The sequence below is a fragment of the Lichenostomus cassidix genome, chromosome 3 (assembly GCF_008360975.1).
Source record: "Lichenostomus cassidix isolate B80296 chromosome 3, HeHo_3.0, whole genome shotgun sequence".
Classification (NCBI taxonomy): domain Eukaryota; kingdom Metazoa; phylum Chordata; class Aves; order Passeriformes; family Meliphagidae; genus Lichenostomus; species Lichenostomus cassidix.
Window position 1 is genome coordinate 57,807,408 of NC_139483.1, and position 20,353 is coordinate 57,827,760.

General features: G+C 37.4%; 1 protein-coding gene across 2 annotated transcripts in view; it reads left to right on the forward strand.

Moving 5' to 3' along the window:
- MED23 (mediator complex subunit 23) overlaps positions 1-17,517 on the forward strand; it is a 38,362-nt gene extending 20,845 nt beyond the window's left edge. For both annotated transcript variants that reach the window (XM_085055943.1, XM_085055944.1), the window contains 16 exons: positions 343-588; positions 787-929; positions 1,473-1,647; positions 3,388-3,551; positions 4,667-4,791; positions 5,266-5,471; positions 6,418-6,598; positions 8,147-8,317; positions 9,408-9,624; positions 10,434-10,670; positions 11,766-11,931; positions 12,907-12,979; positions 14,087-14,301; positions 14,817-14,937; positions 15,594-15,725; positions 16,421-17,517. In XM_085055943.1, the coding sequence (XP_084912069.1) occupies positions 343-588; positions 787-929; positions 1,473-1,647; positions 3,388-3,551; positions 4,667-4,791; positions 5,266-5,471; positions 6,418-6,598; positions 8,147-8,317; positions 9,408-9,624; positions 10,434-10,670; positions 11,766-11,931; positions 12,907-12,979; positions 14,087-14,301; positions 14,817-14,937; positions 15,594-15,725; positions 16,421-16,594 (2,746 nt within the window). In that variant the 3' untranslated portion in view covers positions 16,595-17,517. The remainder of the gene's footprint in view (positions 1-342; positions 589-786; positions 930-1,472; positions 1,648-3,387; positions 3,552-4,666; positions 4,792-5,265; positions 5,472-6,417; positions 6,599-8,146; positions 8,318-9,407; positions 9,625-10,433; positions 10,671-11,765; positions 11,932-12,906; positions 12,980-14,086; positions 14,302-14,816; positions 14,938-15,593; positions 15,726-16,420) is intronic.
- Positions 17,518-20,353: the final 2,836 nt, after the last annotated feature.

Here is a 20,353-nt window from a genome sequence, read left to right on the forward strand (position 1 = left end):
GTCTTTATTACTGATGAAGAATCTGAAAGTAAATGGACAATTTTTCTTTGTTATGCTGTGATTTGGAAAGTGTGGATAAGCAGTACATTGGGTTGAGTTTTTGTCTAGAAAGGTGATTTTTAAGTGTATTTTTTTCCAAGGTATTTCTCTAATGTAGAAAAATCTTAACACAGTGAAACTGTGGCATAAGATACAGTTGTTTTGATGTGGTGCAATTAATCGCTATTTTGATTTTTTCTACTATTTTATAATGAATTTTTGGACTGAGATTACTGTGGCAGTATTCCTGGAATGCATATGTATTCTTCTTTCTGCTTAATGTTTAATTGTTTTGGCACACAGGTTTTTGCAACAGAGTTTAAGGAATAAAAGCTTACAGATGAATGACTACAAAATTGCCTTGTTGTGCAATGCTTATTCAACCAATTCAGAGTGTTTCACTTTGCCAATGGGCGTGCTAGTAGAAACTATTTATGGAAATGGCAACATGAGGACACCTCTTCCAGGGACTAATTGCATGGCGTCAGGGTCTATTACCCCATTGCCAATGAACCTCTTGGACTCACTCACAGTTCATGCCAAAATGAGGTACAGTATATGCAGCTAGCTTAGCTTTTTTTTTTTTTTTTTTTTTTTTTAACCTGTAAATCTGTGTGTAGCTAATTATCATGAGAAAGATTTTCTGTGGCTGGACATGTCATATGTAGATCTATTAATTTACTTTTAAAATGTGTTAAATTTCGAGTCCACATTTTTGATTGGAAAACACTTTCTCTCTTTCCTCAGTCTGATTCATAGCATAGCTACAAGGGTAATTAAGCTGGCTCATGCAAAATCTAGTGTGGCCTTGGCTCCTGCTCTTGTGGAAACCTACAGTCGCCTCTTGGTTTATATGGAAATAGAATCCTTGGGCATCAAAGGCTTTATCAGTAAGAATGAAAACCTTTTTTCTTTCCCTCCTTCTGTCTGTTAAGTAGTGTTTTCTTTTAATGGCAGCTAGGGACCATCGTAAAACTGAAAATATAATGATGCAGCATGTGTAAATTATTTTAATATAAAAGCAATTGTAAAAATTGTCCTAGTGCTGCAGTAAATTCCAGATGAGTTGTGCCACTGTCCTTTTATGGACATTTGTATGGCCAGGACCTTCCTAGTTGTGCTGCATTGTGCAAAAGCACGCTTAATGGAAAAGTGTAAGTGACATTACTTTATGAGACACACAGGATACTTAATTGCTCTTGTTAAGAATAATTTGCTTGTTTGCAATGTTCATTCTATATATGTTCATTCAAAAGATTATTAAGCTTATACATTTACAGCATCTTCACACAGCACTTGCACATGTGCTTGGAGGTAATACGTTTTTCAAATAAAATTCTGACTTGCAGCCTAATAAAACCAGTGTACTCTCTAGTTGTAATTTAAGGTATGATCAGTTGTAAAACTTACTTTACAAACTTCTTTTTCATAAGGTCAGCTCCTGCCAACAGTGTTCAAATCTCACGCATGGGGAATTTTGCATACTCTGCTAGAAATGTTTAGCTATCGGATGCATCACATCCAGCCTCATTACAGAGTCCAGCTCCTCAGCCATCTTCATTCCTTGGCTGCTGTGCCACAGACTAATCAGAACCAGCTTCATCTCTGGTGAGTGACATTTGCCATATTTGACCATAATCTCAGATTCCTTCTTGTTGAAAGCTGCATGTGAGCTGTTTAAATGGTACTTCCCAGTCTTAGTTCTGTGGCTAACTTGTTTTGGGGTATCTCAGCAAAGTGTGTTTCAGCAGTACAGCTGGATGTTAGCAGTAGTACTCTGCAGAGTTGCATGAGGCAGCATCTTGCACACACTTGGCAGCAGTGTCATGAGTCAGCACACAGGATGAACACCAGAACTGTCATTTCTAGAAGTGCTTTTTGCACAGTAGATAAAGGACAGTGCCTGCTACTTGTAATCAGTAATTGGATTGCCTGCCAGTGGGACTGTCCTTGCTTTCTTCTGTAGAGGATGTTTAATTCCATTACAAGAGTTAAGTTGGTTCCACTTAGTTCTTATGTGAGGTTAGTTTTCAGTCAGATCAGAGGATTAATCTAGTTCACCCTGCAGCTGTGAAGGAGTTTTTGCAAAGCTGTGGTGACTGTACATGAATCTGAGTGGAGAAAAACGCATCACTTCCATCATATGGTGTGTGTCATATCAGCGTAAAACAGTGGCTAATTCAAATACAAGAAAGGTGAAATAGCTGGTTAGAGAAGGTGTAGAGAGGTTATGCAGATAATTCCAGGCAAAAGCTTTGAGTTTACCTTACTATTAACAAAGTTGAAAAGCATGGGTTTCAGTTTCTATGTAGAATCTGGGGCTCATTGTTGACAAGTTGGGGGAAATAGTGTCCATTCACTCTTAATGTACAGTAAATCTTGTGGGAGTATGTGAGACAGAGTAACTTTGTTACCAGTTCATATAGAGAAAGTCTAATTATTTGGTAAATTCATAGATTCATAGAATGCTTTGGGTTGGAAGGGACCTTAAAGGTCATCTAGTTACAACTCTTTTGCCATGGACATGGACACCTTCCACTGGCCCAGGCTTCTCAGCTTCTTAGTCTAAATTGAAATAGCCCAGTTGATTATCCTTTACCAAGCATAAAGAAAACGAGACAAGTTTTTCCTTAAATTCAAAGCCTTGCTCACTTTATTGACCTCAGTCTTGTTTTGTCATCTTCGTCTGTAAAATACAGATGTTAGTCACTTCTAGGTGAGCACTGCATGCAACTAGAATGAAGTAAACTAAATTTTGGCTTTGGCATTTCAAAGACAGAGTGTTACAAAAGCCTTTCCAATGACTTCAAACTACCTGGTGTGAAAAGTGCTTCCAGCTACAGAACTGGAAATTATTAAAGTGCTTTTAATCAAAAGTTGTACTTCCTTAACTTCCTCATTTCTGTATAAGGACAATTTAGTGCTGTCTACTTGAAGGTGGTAGTTAGCTTTGAAGCTTTCTATGCATTATTCATGCATTTTTATTTTGGTTTTGCATATATTTATTTATCTGTGTATCCTCCTTTAGGTGAAGATGTGCAAGAGATAACAATGGGGGGGCTCTCAATTAGAGAGAGTTCAGGCGCTTTTTCAAGGTCTCTGCACTTGGAATTTTTGCTAAATCTACTTTTGAGTGCTTTATTTGAAAATAAGATGCTGAAATAGTTGATAACAAATGTATTAAACAGTAGAAAAGGTGAACTTTTTCAAAAGGTTAAGGACATAATTTTCAAAATAAATGTTTTTATATTATTTGAAGCAGTAAGTGGAAGAAAAATAGGTATTTTTGGAACCTGAGAAAGAGCAGTATAAGCATTATTTCCTAACTGGACTGTTTTCTTCTTTCAGTGTTGAGAGTACTGCTCTAAGGCTAATCACAGCTTTGGGCAGCTCAGAAGTCCAGCCGCAGTTCACACGGTTCCTCAATGATCCCAAAACAGTTCTTTCAGCAGAATCAGAAGAACTCAACAGGGCTTTGATCTTAACTCTGGCAAGGGCAACACATGTGACAGGTAATAGCAGTATGTCCCAGTAAAAGCTGTAGTCAGACGGTTTCTCTAAAATAATGTTCAAAAAAATGTCATGGAAGTCATAAAATATCCCATGCACTTCTGGTTTTGAAAAAATTGTAATTTTAATTTCCAGCTACTTGTATTTAGGCAAAAAACTATTCTTGAAGCAGTAGTAAAATGAGACATTATTTAAAAATCTGTAGAGGTTCAATGTGACTAGGGTTTGGAGGTTTTTAGTGTCTTATTCTGTGTTTCATTATTTTTAATTTAAATGTTTGGGTTGATTATTGATGCATACTATTTAAAAGAAAATCCATTAAATATTCACAGCAACAGTGCTCCTCATGTGGAAGCCACCCCCTCTACAGTTTGCATTTATGAAAAAGTAGTCTGCATTTTGGGTTTCTTTTTCTTTGGGAAGGGAGAAGAGGAAGCTTTCATTGTGCCTTTTAATGTTTTAAGAGCGTACAGTGACATAGATCAGCTTTTGTTAGCTTTGAGGGGGATCTTGTCTCTCTCCTTTTTTGTGGTTCTAGTCTGCAGACTTGTTGGAGAGTTATAAAAACTGATTAAGAGAGGCTGGTGGAGGTGATTTGAAAGGGAAAGGGCTTCTTTGTGTTGGTTTTTTTTTTTGTTACTATTTCTCAATCTCTGATGAAATCAACCCAAGGGTTGGGGAAATGAGGCTGCTGTTTCATTTCTACAGCGTAGTTGGGACAGGTACATCTGAACAGCCTTTTTAAAGCAAATAAAATAGCATCTGGCAATTTCATCATCATTATCTTCCTTGGGATTTTTTTTTAAAGTCTAATCAGTTAATCAGTAGAAGCTTGTTTTAGTGATGTTACAGGAAATTAAATATAAATGTTAAAGTAATGATTGCTTTATTTCTAACTCAAAACTTATAAATAATTTTATTATTGTTAATAGCATAGAAAAGTTAATATCCAGCTTGTTCTGTAGAGCAAATAAGAGTCAAAGAAAGGGGCTGGGAGAACTTGGACAAAAAGAAAACTGTGTTGAACTAGAAAAGCCTTGATGCAAATGATGACCAAAAGAATACTGATAAGAAATGGTTTTGTGTGAAATTCTAATGCCATCAATCCATTTTCTAGACTTTTTCACAGGCTCTGATTCAATTCAGGGAACTTGGTGCAAGGACATACTGCAGACTATCATGAGTTTTACTCCTCATAACTGGGCATCACATACACTAAGCTGTTTTCCAGCTCCTCTGCAGGTAATAGTTTCAACCTGAAGATCGTACAATTGGAAATGCAGTAAATTTACTCTCTTAACAAGATCCTTTGCCTTTTGTGGGTTGGTGAGATTCTTGCCCTGTCTAGACTGTATTAATCTCAATTCTCAAGAGAATGCAGCATGATGATAATATTGCTGTTTCTCTAGAAATGTGTTAGCTACATTCCCCTGGAGTATTCTAAGGCCAAATCTGGTACTTCTGGTGCAAGGTAAATCAGATAGTTTAAAAATTAAAAAATAAAATAAAAAGTTGAAAAGGCCATTTTTCCTTGTGGCAGTTTCTCATGTAGCTTTGTTAGTGAGAAAACAATCACTGTGGTGTCAGGGTGAAGAGCAGCCCTCCCTAGTAGGTTGTATGGTGTAAGGAACCCATGCGGTGCTAAGTCAGGCAAAATTTCCCTGTTCAAATGTTTTACTCTAGACTCTCAGTCACAGCAAAGGCTGCTTTTTTCAGGTGTTCTTCAAGCAGAACAACGTGCCTCAGGAAAGCCGCTTTAACCTGAAGAAGAATGTGGAGGAAGAATACAGGAAGTGGAAGTCTATGACCAGTGAGAACGAAATAATCACACACTTCTCTGCACAAGGTTCATCCCCACTTTTCCTTTGCCTCCTGTGGAAGATGTTGTTAGACACTGATCACATTAATCAAATTGGTTACAGGTGAGCTTAAAAAAGTGTTCTGTTTCAAAATTATTGCAGCAGCATTCTCAGTTCTGAGGACATAGTCCTTGTGCATTATCAGCTTGTTCTTTTAATAAATTCAGAGCATGCAGAGCATGGAAAAAGAGAGTGGAGCTGGGTACTAACCAGCATGCCATAATACTTGGGCAGTGTTAAAGATTGTTTCCACCATGCAGTGGTCTGCAATGCATATTTTTCCTGGTGAGAAAGATGGTTGTGAGGTGTTTGAATTAAGCAGTGTACTTGTAATAGCAGTGTTTCAGGTAATCTGAAAGAATAAACAGAAAATATAAAGCATTAATTTACTTAAACTTTATACATAGGTAAAAGGTAAATATTTCTCTAAAAAACAAATGTGGATTAAGAGGAAAATGAAAATTCATTACAGAAATAATAATCCTCTGATTTTTTTTAAATTTTTTTCTTGGTAGGAATTGCATCAGTTCCAGTTGTGAGAAATAGATTAATTTGTTTTCAGTGCTTCCTAGATCTGTTGAAAGAGTATTTGTGTTACTCCTGTGTGCAGTGAGGAAACAGTTTATAATGCTATGTCTGTATTATAGCATATAGCATAGGAAGATTAAAGTTGAGCTGCTGAAGGTTGTCCTCAGAGGTGTAGAGCTACAGCTGCATAAATAAAGCATGAGTTCTGGGCAGAATACTGCAGAGGAAATTGGTGAATTTGAAACATTTCTCCTCATCAAAATTTGGACTTAGGAATTCTGTTGCTCTTAAGTTGGGTTTTTTGCTTTAATTTGGTGCTTCCTTCAGTTAATTTAATAAAGGGGAGGGAGTTTTGTCTTTATTTTTTTTTGTTTAAGACAATTGTGTTAAAATCTGCTAACTTGTATCAAATAGACCAGTTAAAAATGTATTAGGTACTGTAACAATTTCTTGTTGCTTTTTTTTTTCTTCCCTGCTCTAGAGTATTAGAAAGAATTGGGGCAAGAGCTCTGGTGGCACATGTCAGGACATTTGCAGATTTCTTGGTGTATGAATTCTCTACATCTGCAGGAGGACAGCAGCTCAATAAATGTATTGAGATTCTCAATGATATGGTGTGGAAATACAATATTGTAACACTGGATAGGTTGATCCTCTGTTTGGTAAGATTTGTATCTTTGTTTGGTATCACTTCAGAAGATAAGATGACAGTTCATGTAGAGACTGCTTTCTGAGTCACTTTCGTAGTAGCAATATTTTAAAAATGCATTGGTCTTAAATAGTGGCTATTTGCTAAGACAATAATCAAGTAAAAGGATAGATTACTTCTTTGAGCAATATAAAATTCCAAATCTTACAGTTCTCTTGAGTCTTCAGGGAAGCGTTTCTTGGTTATTTAATGGCAACCATTGAACTGGTATTATGAAATGTTATGATTAGTGGTTTGGGTCTCTGACCTCAGAGCTGTGCAGTTATTTAGGCTCTCCAGAGGGATCTGGAGAGGCTGGATCAATAGGCTGATGCCAGTTGTCTAAAGTTCAGCAAGGCTAAGTGCCAGGTCTTGCACCTGAGTCACATCAACGCCATGGGGTGCTACAGGCTGAGCACTTCTGGGCCCCTCCATACAAGACAGAGCATGAGCATGTCCAGAGCAGGGCAGGGGAGCTGGTGAAGAGCATGAGTCTTGTGAGGAGCAGCGGAGGGAGGTGGGGTTGTTTAACCTGCAGAAAAGGAGGCTCAAAGGAGAGAGACCTTATCACTCACTACAGCTACCTTAAAGGAGGATGTAGCCAAGTGGGGATCAGCCTCTTCTTCCATAAGTGACAAGCAACAGGACAAGAGGAAACAGCATCATGTTGTGCTGGATTGGATATTAGGAAAAATACCTCCCCTGAAAGAGTTGCTGCCCAGGGACGTGGTTGAGTCACCATCCCTGGAGGTATTTAAAAGATGTGTAGGTGTGGCGCTTTGGGACATGGTTTAGTGGCAGTGCTACATTAATGGTTGGACTCAATGATCTTAAAGGTCTTTTCTACCCTAAATGATTCTATGGCTGTGTGATTCCTGCAGCCTTAAAAGGTGAAAAGGTTATGGCGTGCTATGAATCACAAAATACATGGAAAATCTTGTACCTATTAGCATATGCTTTCTTTGCTTAGAAATCAGCTTATTTCATCATAATAGGAAGACAGAAATAGTATTCTCTTGCTTTTCGTGTTATCCTATAATGTAATGCAGTATTCACCTAGAGAGAACTATATTTGCATTCAGTAATTGTCCTTTATATGTAATTTAAAATCTCAGTGTAAAGCTGCTTGTTTGAATTCTAATTTGGTTTTCAGACTGAAAACCAAACACGTCAAAGTGGCCAGAGGTTAGAAGCAATTGGCCAGAGGTTAGAAGCAATCTTAACTTCATTGTCACTAATTGGTTGTTTTCAATAACGCAACTGACAGATAAAAGAGAGCTATAATTTCTGGAGAAACTCCCATGACTGGGGAGTTTGTAAGACCTGCCTGTGGAATAAGGAATAGGGTAGGGATTGAATTTGCCTCTTTTTTATGTCTTGATTTGAAAAATAGAGTTGAAAGACCATATATTCAGTTTGAATTTGTGTGCAGATGTAGCAAATTTGGCTGCCATGTTTTGGGGCTATAGAGCAGACAGCAGTGTCAGCTGTAATTTCATGTATCTGATCTGTTTCGTTTAAGGCTATGCGGAGTCATGAAGGAAATGAAGCTCAAGTCTGTTACTTCATAATCCAATTACTCTTACTGAAGCCCAATGATTTCAGAAACAGAGTGAGTGATTTTGTGAAGGAGAATTCTCCAGAGCACTGGCTGCAGAATGACTGGCATACAAAGCATATGAGCTACCACAAGGTATCAAAACTAGTAACATTCTTTTATTGTAATACTTTCTGTGGAGTTCAGATCAGTCATCATTTACAGGACAGCTTTATCAATTTTTTGAGTTATTTAATAAGTTGTAGTTTTTGGGGTCTAATATGAAAATAATAAATCACTGTATGTAATAACTTTGATATTTTAATTTAGTAATAATTAAAATCAGCTGGAAGGTATTTTTTTGGTGTTTTATGTCTAAACCAATAGTTAAGCCTATTTTTCTTCTAAATTTGAAAATTTCTTCCATCTTCTGTGTGACAAGAACATGATAGCCTGATATGTTAAGAAAGAGAACTGCTGAGATTTTGATGCTCCTGTAAACATATTGATTTGTGCTGACTAGAAAAGGATGTGCCAATGGCCTGTTCTGTCAAAAAATAAATACTGAGGTGGAGCAGATACAAGCAAACTCTCATGTAGCTCAATACATGCCATCTAGTACTGATCCAGAAGCTGTTTGGTTTATATTAGCCCTCTGATTTGGCTGTACAGTGTTTTAACAGTGCCTAAAAGTGTGAGGGTAGCAGGGAAGCAAATTAGCCTGGGCAGTGCCCTGACATAGCTGCACAGTCACTGGGCCCAACCTGGCATATAAAAATTTCAGTCACGGGTAAAACATAATCTCAGCCTTTAGCAATACCCGTCTATTATTTGATGGTTTGTTCCCAGGGAATTATTTAATTCTAGTATTCTATTACAGTATATGATGCAGAAACTTCCAGTAGTGCTGATTTCCTCTAGATTTTTCTCTTAAAGTACTTGAAAAAGGACACTTAAGCATTGGCTGCTTTCAGCTTTGCTTTGGGATGCTTAATGTTGTCTTACACCCATTTTGAGTGGTGGTGAAACTTTGGTTTGGGTTTTTTGAAAAAGTTATCTACTAGTCTAATAAATGAAGTCAAAATTGAATTTTCTTCAGCAAACTTTACAGTGATGTATCTCACTGAATTCAAATGTGATAAAGAAGATAATGAGGTGTCTTTTTAAAACAATGTAGATGCTGAATGGTTAATCCATTGCTTATAAAGAAAGAGATTTTGATTTTGTTGGATTTCTTTCCCTCCAGAAATACCCTGAAAAGCTGTATTTTGAAGGCTTGGCAGAGCAAGTGAATCCCCCAGTTCAGATACAGCCCCAGTACTTACCAATTTATTTTGGAAATGTGTGCCTGCGCTTTCTGCCAGTGTTTGACATCGTAATTCACAGATTTCTGGAATTGCTTCCAGTGTCTAAATCACTAGAAACTTTATTGGATCATCTGGGAGGTTTATACAAGTTCCATGGTAAGTTATCCGTGAATACAGATGGATGTATTCCTGTTGTGATCATTCTGACTTCTTCATCTCCTTCATTCATAATGTTCATGTATCAGCACAGCAGTGTTTTATTCCTTTCCTATTCTCTAAACCCCTTTGCACTTTTACACAGAGAATTGCATTTCCTGCTTAGTGAATTTCAGCTTACAAGCTGTGAAATTGCTTTTATTTGGGTATCTCTTGCTAATTCATGCTTCCTTCCCACCTTTCCCTTCCATTCCCTTCTAGTAGTAAATACTTGGAGCTCTGTCCTAACAAACTTACCAAGACTGAAACAATTGGAAAGCAGTTCCTCTGTCTATCCTTACTTAGTATTCAAATAACTTGACCTGATATTTTAATACTTCTATAATAATTTTTTAATAGACATCATTGCTATGTTGTGCTTAGACAATTTACCATTCTCTTTCTTTACTGTGACTTAATACCTGGATTCTTCTTACTTAATACCTTCTATATGAAGAGATTGTTTAGTCAGTTTACTTAAAAATATATTAATTTTATTATTAAGGTGTGTACTATTAGTAGTACTGACCTTCTTTGTACCACCTCTTTTGTTCTGCACACACATTAAAATGTGTACAAGCCAAAGGAAAATCAGTTTTGTAGAGTATATTGAAATAAAGAATGTGAATCAATTCCATATGTGCAGTTTTTAAATACATGCAACTTAGTTGTGCAGAGCTCTTGATTTTAGTTCTGTTTGCCACCATAAACATAACAGTGATGCTGGAAGTAACGTCTGGTTTTTGTTGTTCTCCTTTTCTCCTTGGCAGATCGACCAGTGACCTACCTGTACAACACCCTTCACTATTATGAGGGGCATCTCAGAGAGCGCACAAACCTCAAGAGGAAACTCGTTCATGCCATAATTGGCTCTCTCAAAGACAATCGCCCACTAGGCTGGTGTCTGAGTGACACTTACCTCAAATGTGCCATGAATCCCCGAGAGGAGAATCCATGGGTTCCTGATGATGCTTACTATTGCAAGCTCATTGGAAGACTAGTAGACAATATCCTTCTAAAAGTTTGCTTTAAGTAAGCTGTGACAATGTCTTACAGCTTCACTTTACCAAAATATGAACTTCTATTTCTTTATTATTCTAAACAGGGACTGTGCTGCCCTAGTAAACATCTTAAAAGATATGGTGAAAATGAAGTACAGTACAGCTGTATAAATATTTCCCTGTTTAAGCATCACTTAGAAATACAATTACTGATGTTTATGCTTTCTGAGTTGAATTCTGCTTGTCAAAAAAAAAGCTTGATGCAAAGTGTGAGTGTTCAAAGAATTTTTCAAAACCAAAATTACTATTTTCTAATACCATTTATTAATATTACTGAGAATAAAATATTAAGAGCAGTGCCACATTTAGGATGTGGGAATAGATGGCAAATTAGAGAATAGGAATCTCGTTGGACTTCAGCTTCTTTCTGGAGCAGCTTTACAAGAGTTTACCATTTTCAGGATGTTAAAAGTTCCTTCACTCCTTTTGCTGAACTTCCCTTCTTTTACTGTGTAACTTGAAAGAAGTTTATTGGCTTTCTCCAAAGAAAGCTAAAATTATATAAACCCATGCCTTTATGCAAATATTAACTGTGGAGACCTTCTCTGTATGTATTTCAAATAACTTAGTCTTGTTTGGGAAAGTAGAATCTTTTCAGAGACTAAGCAGGTGCTCCTTTTGCATAAACTGTCACCCTAGAAGTCTGCTAGAAGATCTTACAGAGAGGCAAATTAATGGTTTCTGGCTATGCGAGTAGAAAATTCCTGGTATTTATATTTTCTCATCTTGGAAGCAGACAGTGAATGAGATGGTTGGTGTTGTTTTTCTCACCTCTTAATCAGGAAAGTCTATTTTTTGCGTGGCCTTGTGTATGTAATATATTTATAGCTACATATTCATGCAGTCCTTCAGTGACTGGGTTATCAGCATCTTATATTCATAGTTCTGTACATCTTTTTTTTTCATGAAATGTGGTTGGTCTACTTGTTCTTGATAACTTTCAGTTCAGTTTAGTACGTTGTATTTGCATTGATTTTTAGTCAGTGTGCTGCTTGTACCTGTCTGTGTTGGGGCAGCTTTTTTTTCCTTAACCATTGCCACCTATGGCAGGCAAATCACCTGGTCCTTTTCCAAACTGTGACTGGAGATTCAATGAGTTTCCTAACCCAGCTGCCCATGCTTTGCATGTTACCTGTGTTGAGCTCATGGCTCTGGCTGTTCCAGGGAAGGAGGTGGGCAATGCTCTGCTGAATGTTGTGCTGAAAAGGTATGTTGGCTTTCTGAAATGGTTTTGTGCAATATGTCATACATAATTAGAGATTGCTAACGTAGTCTGTGATACTAATTTTCTTATTTTAAAAAAAAGTGAGTGTATATTGGTAACATTTTATATATAACATATTTTTGGACGACAAAGTGACAGGGATCATGCAGAAAAATCATGTGTTAGATTCCTGTGTTGTAGTGGATTGTGTGTGCTTTAGGAACAGTTGATTTGGCATGATGCCATAAAAGTTAGAGGGAAGACCTCACACAGGCAAAGATTTTATCCATCAGGTTCAGCAAGAAAGCATGGAGAAAGTCTGTTGTTCTCTCAGCTATGCTGAGAGGAGGATGTTTCATCAGTTGATACCACAGCATCCTTGAGTGCAAAGAAGGGGACAGAAATCATAGGCAGGACTCTGAATCTTTCTGATGCTGATGGAGATCAGATGTACTTTGAAACAGTGGTGTGCCAAAGCTGACTTTTTAACACGATGCATTAAATTTGACTCATAGCTCTGCTTCCTGCTCAACCACCAAAAAAAAAACTACAGTAAAAGACAGGACCTGGTATTCTTGTAGCCATTGAGTTGGCATCACTGAGCAATGACAAACTGGAATTACTCATTTTTAGCCTCATTCAGCTTGGTAATATATTGTTGTTAATTCTGTTGGGGGCATATGGACAGAAGGAGTCAATAAAAGGAGGAAGAGCCCTTAAGCACTAAAGCTTAAGGAAAAAAGTTTGAAGCCTTTGAAGGAAACCTACTGCTAATGTAAAACACACCTGAATAAAGTTTTGCACACAACATCCCAATAGCATTTATACCATCTTTTGGCTCTTCTAAATACCTGCATGTGTTTTTGTAGTTCTCTCAACTTGAGAAACGTTCTTAGCATAAGTACACCTTGTCTATAGATGCACGAGAAGCACAAATTGCAATTGTGTAACTAACTTTAGTTTTCTTTTTGTCTCTAGTCAGCCCCTGGTGCCAAGAGAGAATATTACAGCTTGGATGAATGCAATTGGACTGATTATCACAGCCTTACCAGTGAGTCAATATGTTGTATTTTAAAATTAAAAAAATATTCTTCCGTGAAAGGTTTCTCATCTTTCTAGAGTACATTGTAAAAACTTTTAGCAAACATCTTTCTAGAGTACATTGTAAAAACTTATAGCAAACATCTGTAGATTCCACAGCAAGCTATTCAGAAGGCTTTGGGCATGTTTGAGAAAAATCTGCTCCTCCAGCATGGAAAAATTTACTAGGTGTTTTGTTGTTCTATGATGTGTTGAGGCTAGGATGAAAAAAAAGTAAATCACTCCTGTTTAAATATATAGTTAAATGCCATGTGTGTAGTATTGAGAACTGGAGCTATGTAGTAGGAAGCTCTATAAGGGTCCTCATGCAAAGGTATATTTTGATTAATGCTTGCACTTGCACATCCTGTAGTTCTTAAATCATGTAAATGAGATGTGGCTGAGATTGCAAAAGAAATGTGTGCATACTGCAGCTTGTGTATCAGTAGCAACTTGGATCTTCTGAATATCATGACTCTTGATACCTGACAAAGACTACCTGAGTAATTTTGATCTTGCCATATGTGTTGCTTATATATGTCACAGCTGTCCTTCCCTTGTGACCTTTCTTCCCCAATAAAACGGTTCCTCTTCTTAGAGGGAAGCCAATGGATTTAATCTTTATTATTTTTGTAATGTTTCTTATTCTTCTTGTTCCCTCTCCTTGAATCTTCATCTATATTCTTTCTCTTTTGTACCTTTTTTATTTCCTGTTTCCATCTTGGTTTTTTGGTCTGTTTGTGCCTACACTCAGAAGACTAGAAAATTCTCAGACCTCTTCCACTAAGGCTTTTTGCCTCATCTTTTCTTCTTTTGGAGACCTTTATATTAGGTGGTTAAATAATTAAATTCTTGAAATATGTCTTGGTAATGCATACCCTGAATTTTCATCTTCATCAGACACATTTATAAACTGCTATTTCATTTTTAACAATTTTTATATGTATATGTATTTAGATATACACATTTTAGAAATGTAGTAATAGTAGAAAGAGTTAAGGAAGCATTGTCTTAAGTGATGTTCTATTTATAAACAATTTTGACTTCTTGAGTTTGATTTTTGGGGCTTTTTTTCCAGGAGCCATACTGGATTGTTCTCCATGACTGCATTGTGAATGTCATCAACAGTCCCAGCTTGACATCAGAGACAGAGTGGGTTGGTTACCCATTCCAGCTGTTTGACTTCACAGCATGTCACCAGTCTTACTCTGAGATGAGTTGTAGCTACACTTTGGCTTTGGCACATGCTGTCTGGCATCATTCCAGCATTGGACAGCTGTCTCTCATTCCTAAGTAGGTGTAATGATATTTGATAATGTAATTTATCCTTTAAATTCAATACATACTGTAGATAACAAAGCTCCACCTATAGCACTTATACCAGCAAATAAATATTTGCAGGGGAGCTCCGAAACTTGTCAGATGGATCACGAGTTTTTTTCCAGCTCCCTTTTCCACTGACATAACTCTTGTTGTCTGTAGGCTGTAGGGCTATCATATAGTGTGCATGCCTTTTATGAGGTTTTTTTTAATCTTGATTGAGTTTTATGCTTTTTTTATTTTAAATTTTTCTTAAAGCATTGACTGTAGCATGTTCCTAAAGCATCAACTGTAACAGTAAATGTTGCTTTTAATTCTAGAGCTTACCTATAGTTCATATTTGCAGAGACACACTGGCTCTTTTAAAATAAACTCTAAATCTGTGAGAGAGAATGTGATGTTTGGGCTAGAATTTGGTATGGGTGAAAGAAATAAAAAACCCAGAATGACCAAACAGTTGATGTAGTAAATGTCTTGACATACTACAGGTTCCTCACAGAATCATTGATACCCATAGTGAAAACAGAGTTCCAGTTGCTCTATGTTTACCACCTCGTTGGTCCTTTCCTGCAACGGTTCCAGCAGGAGAGGACACGATGCATGATAGAGGTAAAGTCTGGCTTCTATTTATACTAAATAGATCACTTCAGCTTTGCAATTACATTACAAAGCAGAATGGGATAAAAACCTTAATAAATATTCAGAATTAAATTCAATACAATTAAACAGTAATTTCAAGGACCTGATTTGTTGAGTTGGTATTCAGCCTACCCGGTTAACTGAAATCTTGTTGGATAAAACACCTAGTACATTTTTTTAAGCAAGAAAAGAAATAAAACCCCGGAAATATCAATATTTCTTCGGCTCTCAAACTACATGCAAAATACACATCGGATTTGCTGTCTGGAAAGGAGTATGCAAGAGGTGAATTGTGAGGATAGAGGAACATAAGCTGTTTTTTACATTCATGTCAGCATAGATAAGGGCAGGGGAGGAAAAAAGAGATGGACCTGGCCAGTAGACACATGAGCTGAAAAATGTCAGATATCGGAGACCCTGCTAGAAAGAAGAGCTGAACTTGGAAATCATCTAGTTAAGCATAGTGGGATGACTTAGACCCATCCCTTTGTAAGAAGGTAATTTTTTAGGAATCACAGCTACTTGAAAAGCAGTGCATACTTATTATATTGTTTAACCATATTTCTGATCTAAAGCATTTTAAAATCTGTTTTCATTTGGGCTGCTCTTTGTGTCTGTGGAAACAGATTGGAGTGGCGTTTTATGAAATGCTCCTGAATGCAGATCGGTACAGCTCCCACCTGAACTACATGGATCCCATATGTGATTTCTTGTATCATATGAAATACATGTTCACAGGTGACAGTGTGAAGGACCAAGTAAGTAAACAGTAGATACTGACATTTGAGTTATCTTTCTTCCCATATAATAATTTAATCTTTTTGTGAACTATTTTCATAGCTAGCAGTACAACAAATTGCTTAACAATTGATTAGTCTCTATATACAATTAGGAAGTTGGTGCACTTCCACACATTTAAAAGCTTCAGGTGCAGTAGACTAGGTATCTCAGATTGCAAGATTCATTTATGTAGTCTGAAATTTAAGATACTGCTTCAGATATTATTATTAGACCCATCACTAAAAATAAAGGTATTGGATGTTCCATAATTTTTATTCATTTCAATCTATATCTTTAAGATTTTACCTAGTTTTTGATTCATTAATGTAACTTGACATGTGACAAAAGGAAGACTTCATCCCTGTTCAATGAAGAATCATTCGCCCATTTTATGTTTAGTTTATAACAGTGTGCAGTTTTAAGAGCATCGGTTGTGTGACTTGTTTTACAAAACTTTGATGTACAACCGTTACAACAGGGAGGGGTTGTTTAATGTTGGTTATGAGAAGAGGCCCAAAAGGTATTATAATGATTAATAAATATTAACCTAAATACTCCTATTTACTCCTTTTCCATTTTTTGTTGTGCTAATGTGATGTTTGTGTACTGTAGTGGCATATGTAAAAATACTTGTGTTTTTTACTGAATGTATTTTTTTCTTTTTTTAAACCAGGTAGAGAAGATAATTTGTAACTTAAGACCAGCTTTGAAACTTCGGCTGCGCTTCATAACCCACATCAGCAAAATGGAGCCAGCTGCAGTTTCACAGCAGCCTCTCAGCAATGGGTCTCCAGCACAGCAGCCCAGCCAAGTGCCTGTCAACGTGGCTTTGCCAGTAACCCAGTGAAATGGAGTGTTGGGCTGACCTTGGGCTGAAGGCTTCCTCCTGTTACTGACCAAGGTGAAGCAGCATCTGATCTGAAATCTGGGATGTTTTATAAAAGGAAGGAGAACCATGTACAGATTTCTGCTTTGATTTCTTTTGCATCATGAAGCTGCCTAGCTCTGTGCATGCCAGTCTTCTTAACTGTTTATAGTAGATGCTACATGAGGGATATGTTGCCTTTCTCTGAAGGCACTGAGCAAAGGTCCTCTGCAAGCAAATACATGGATTTCTGAAGAGTTTGCCGTATTTTGCTCCCTATTCTGGGTTGACTCATCTGGGTTTTTCCTTTTTTCTGCCTGAGATAAAAAAGGACTTTCAGTGTGTGTAGAACAGCCTTTTAAAATTTGGGTTATGCCTTATTAAAAATTTCTATTTTTTCATTCAACAGAAGAATTTAAATTCTTTTTTTCTTTTGGGCAAACAGTTTAAACCCTTATACAGAAACACTCCTAGACAGAGAGACTGCATTAATTTTATTGAGTTAATTGTGGCATCTTTCCAAAGACTAAGAATGAACCTTTGAAAATATTTGTAAATTGTGTGTGTACAGATTTCATTAAACACACCTCAATGGGTTTGATATAGTGTCAGTTACTAGACTGTTGGATTACACCCTGGAGGGTGTCTCAAATGAATCTATTGGAAGTCTTCATATTCACTTCAAGCTGTGCTGGTTCATATTTGATCTTTCCTACTTGGGAGGTGGTGTAGTAAGTCAATCACATGAATTTTAGCAATCTTTGGATTTGTATAATATTCTGCTTTAGCATTTATGTATACTGGGTTCAGCAGCTTTTGATAACAGAATTGAAAGTATCAGTGTTTTGTAAATACTCATCTTTTTGGACAAATTTTTGATTAAAAAAACCTCCAGTTTCAAAGTCTGCATTAGTATTGTAAAGTGTGTTTTCTATACCTATTTTGCCTTACAAATAAGGATTGACCATAGCAAGGATACTTCCATGTCTCATGTTCTCTATCAGCTTTACATTAAATGGCAGTTTTAACATGTTACAAATATGGAAAGAAGTTGCTGACTCAATGGATGGAAGTTTTTTGTCTGCTTTTTTTTTGTTCTTGTACTTGGATCCTAAATTCTGCCAAGCATAATTTGAGTAACAGATCTGTGAGTGCTCTTTAATGAACTTGTAGACTGACAGAAAACCACTTTAGTCTGTTTATACTGTATCCTGGCAGTTGGTCACAAGTGCTCAGTGTTGGGACCAGTCCTGCTTAATATCTTTATCAGTAATCTGGACAAAGGGATCAAGGCCACCCTCAGGTCACAGATGACACCAAGTTAGTCAAGAGTGTTGCCCTTCTGGAGGGCAGAAAGGCTGGGCAGGGGGATCTGGACAGGCTGGATGCATGGTCTGAAGCCAACTGTGTGAGGTTCAGCAAGACCCAGTGCCACATCCTGCACTTGGGTCACAACAACCCCATGCAGTGCTACAGGCTGAGGGCAGAGTTGCTGGAAAGCTGCTCTGGGACCTGGGGGTGCTGGTGGCAGTGGCTGAACATGAGCCATCAGTGTGTCCAAGTGGCCAAGGAGGCCAATGACATGCTGGGATTATGAGGAGGGGATTTGCCTTAGCTGGACTGGCACTGGCAAATCATTGAAAAAACTGTGTTTCATCAGTACTGGACTAGATCTGAACTTCTGACCCAGATCTTAAAGACTCTGCATCCCACTAACAGTGCTATGAATTGGGACTGTTGCTTGCCTAATGGGATTAGGGATTTACATGTTCTACATCTTGCAAAATGCAAAAGGAGACCATTTCTTCCTACCACCATGGACACTCTTTCTATGCAAAACTCACCAAATTTCTGAAGGTGTTAACCCTCACTAGTTGGAATAAGGTATCTCTTGCAATAATCTACATTCTCATTTTCTGAAGCAGTACTGGTCTGAAAATCAATTCTTACTGATGCTTGCTTTGAGTTAAACGTTTTGCCCTTTAAAATCCAGCTAACCAAATTCACTTTCTAAAGTGCTAGCACAGCAAGACAAAATTCTAGTGTAATTTCAGACATATGTTTGTAATTGATTATGGCTGTCATATGGTTGGGTTTTAAAATTCAAGATATGTCAGTCAAAACTTGTCAGTCTGCTGGAACTCAAAGTGGTTGTGAGTAGGGAGAAGTAATGCAAGTCTGAGGTTTGGGGTTTGACTTTTGGTTTTTGTTTTGTATTCCAATTTGCCAGTAGCCAGTATGGAAGAAACACAATAGTACCAGGCTTCCTCCATCTCATCTGACTCTCATAGAGAGTGTTCATTAAGTAGGACTTGAACAGTCTATTATAATGTGACTGTCTGAGTCAACAGATTCCTAAACCTAAAAAAGAAAAATTAGGTTAGGAAAAATTTGAATTCCCTTTCTAGCCACCAGATGGAGATTTCTTCAAAAAATTTAATCTAGTCTTCAGCTGTTTCTGAGTATAATGCAACATTCTGAACACTTATATCTTCCTTGGATCTACCAATGTTTTTATCCAGGATTTGACAACTTAAAGGCCACATTACACTGTTGTCCTTGATGTTTGAAATATGTTTTATTTGTCTTCCTCAAAATTTGCTGGAGGACTCCATAGAGCTATGGGATTTGCAAAATCTTCCAAACAAATACAAAGAGTTTTAGTCTTTCAGAACTCAGATTTTTTTTTTAAAGCCAATCACTTCAGGCATGCAACAGCTACCAGAGTTGATGACAGATTTTTGTACTTTATTACCTAAAAAAAAATGCAGTAGATCAGAACCATGTATTTGAGTTTGATATTTAGCACTAAGGCTTTTTAGGATATAAATGGGTACCTGTGGCTTGGCAGGCTGTACCTGACATCATGCAGCCTTTTCTGAAGGTGAACCAAATAAGTGTAATACCTCTGCAACTCTAAAAGGTGGTGAATATTTTTGGCTTCCCTGTGCCTTTGTTCCTTCAGCAAATACAAGCACAGTAGGCATGAACTTCTCTTTCTGGTTCAGGATCCAGAAACCCAGCATGAAGAGGTTCCCATCCAACCCCCCTTGTTCACTTGTGCACCTGCTGTTAGCCATGATCAGAGAGACACCACTGTGCTTCTCCATCCATTCTTATAATAATTTCAATTAAAAGAATGGTCTTTGTTTGAGGGGGTGGTCTTTTTTTTCTTGGTTTCTTTTCCTTTTTTTTCCTTTCCTTTCCGTCCCCCATATATCTGTTCTGTATAAGCTCTCATAAGCTATGTTGCTGTTCAGGTCTGGTCCTTCCTCATTAGTGTTTCACACAGAAACCATGCTATAAGTTGGTGGTGTGCATCTGATGTCAGATTCAATAGGAGTGAGTTGTTTCAAAGGCAAGTGGGCACCTTCTAATATTTTTCTCCTGAAATGTGAGGGAATCCTGTGTCCTGGTGAGAGGAACACAATCAGTTCCTGTCAGCCATCACAGGCAGAGGATCTATAGTTCTATCCCAAGCCTGTTTCAGCCCTGAGCAGGCCCAGGCTACTTTACAGTTTAAATTTCAATTAAAAAGCTGAAAAGTCCCTGCACCTAATTGCCCCCACATCAGTGCTGCATGGGAAATTCTTGAGCAACCCAAATGCCTTTGAAGCAAAAGGCTGAGCTACATGAGGGAGGAGAGACTGAGGGAGGCCATGCAGGCATAGGAAAAAAAACCCCAACATTATTGAATAGTTCCTAGGTTTATAATTTACATGTTGTGTGAGGCTCTGATCA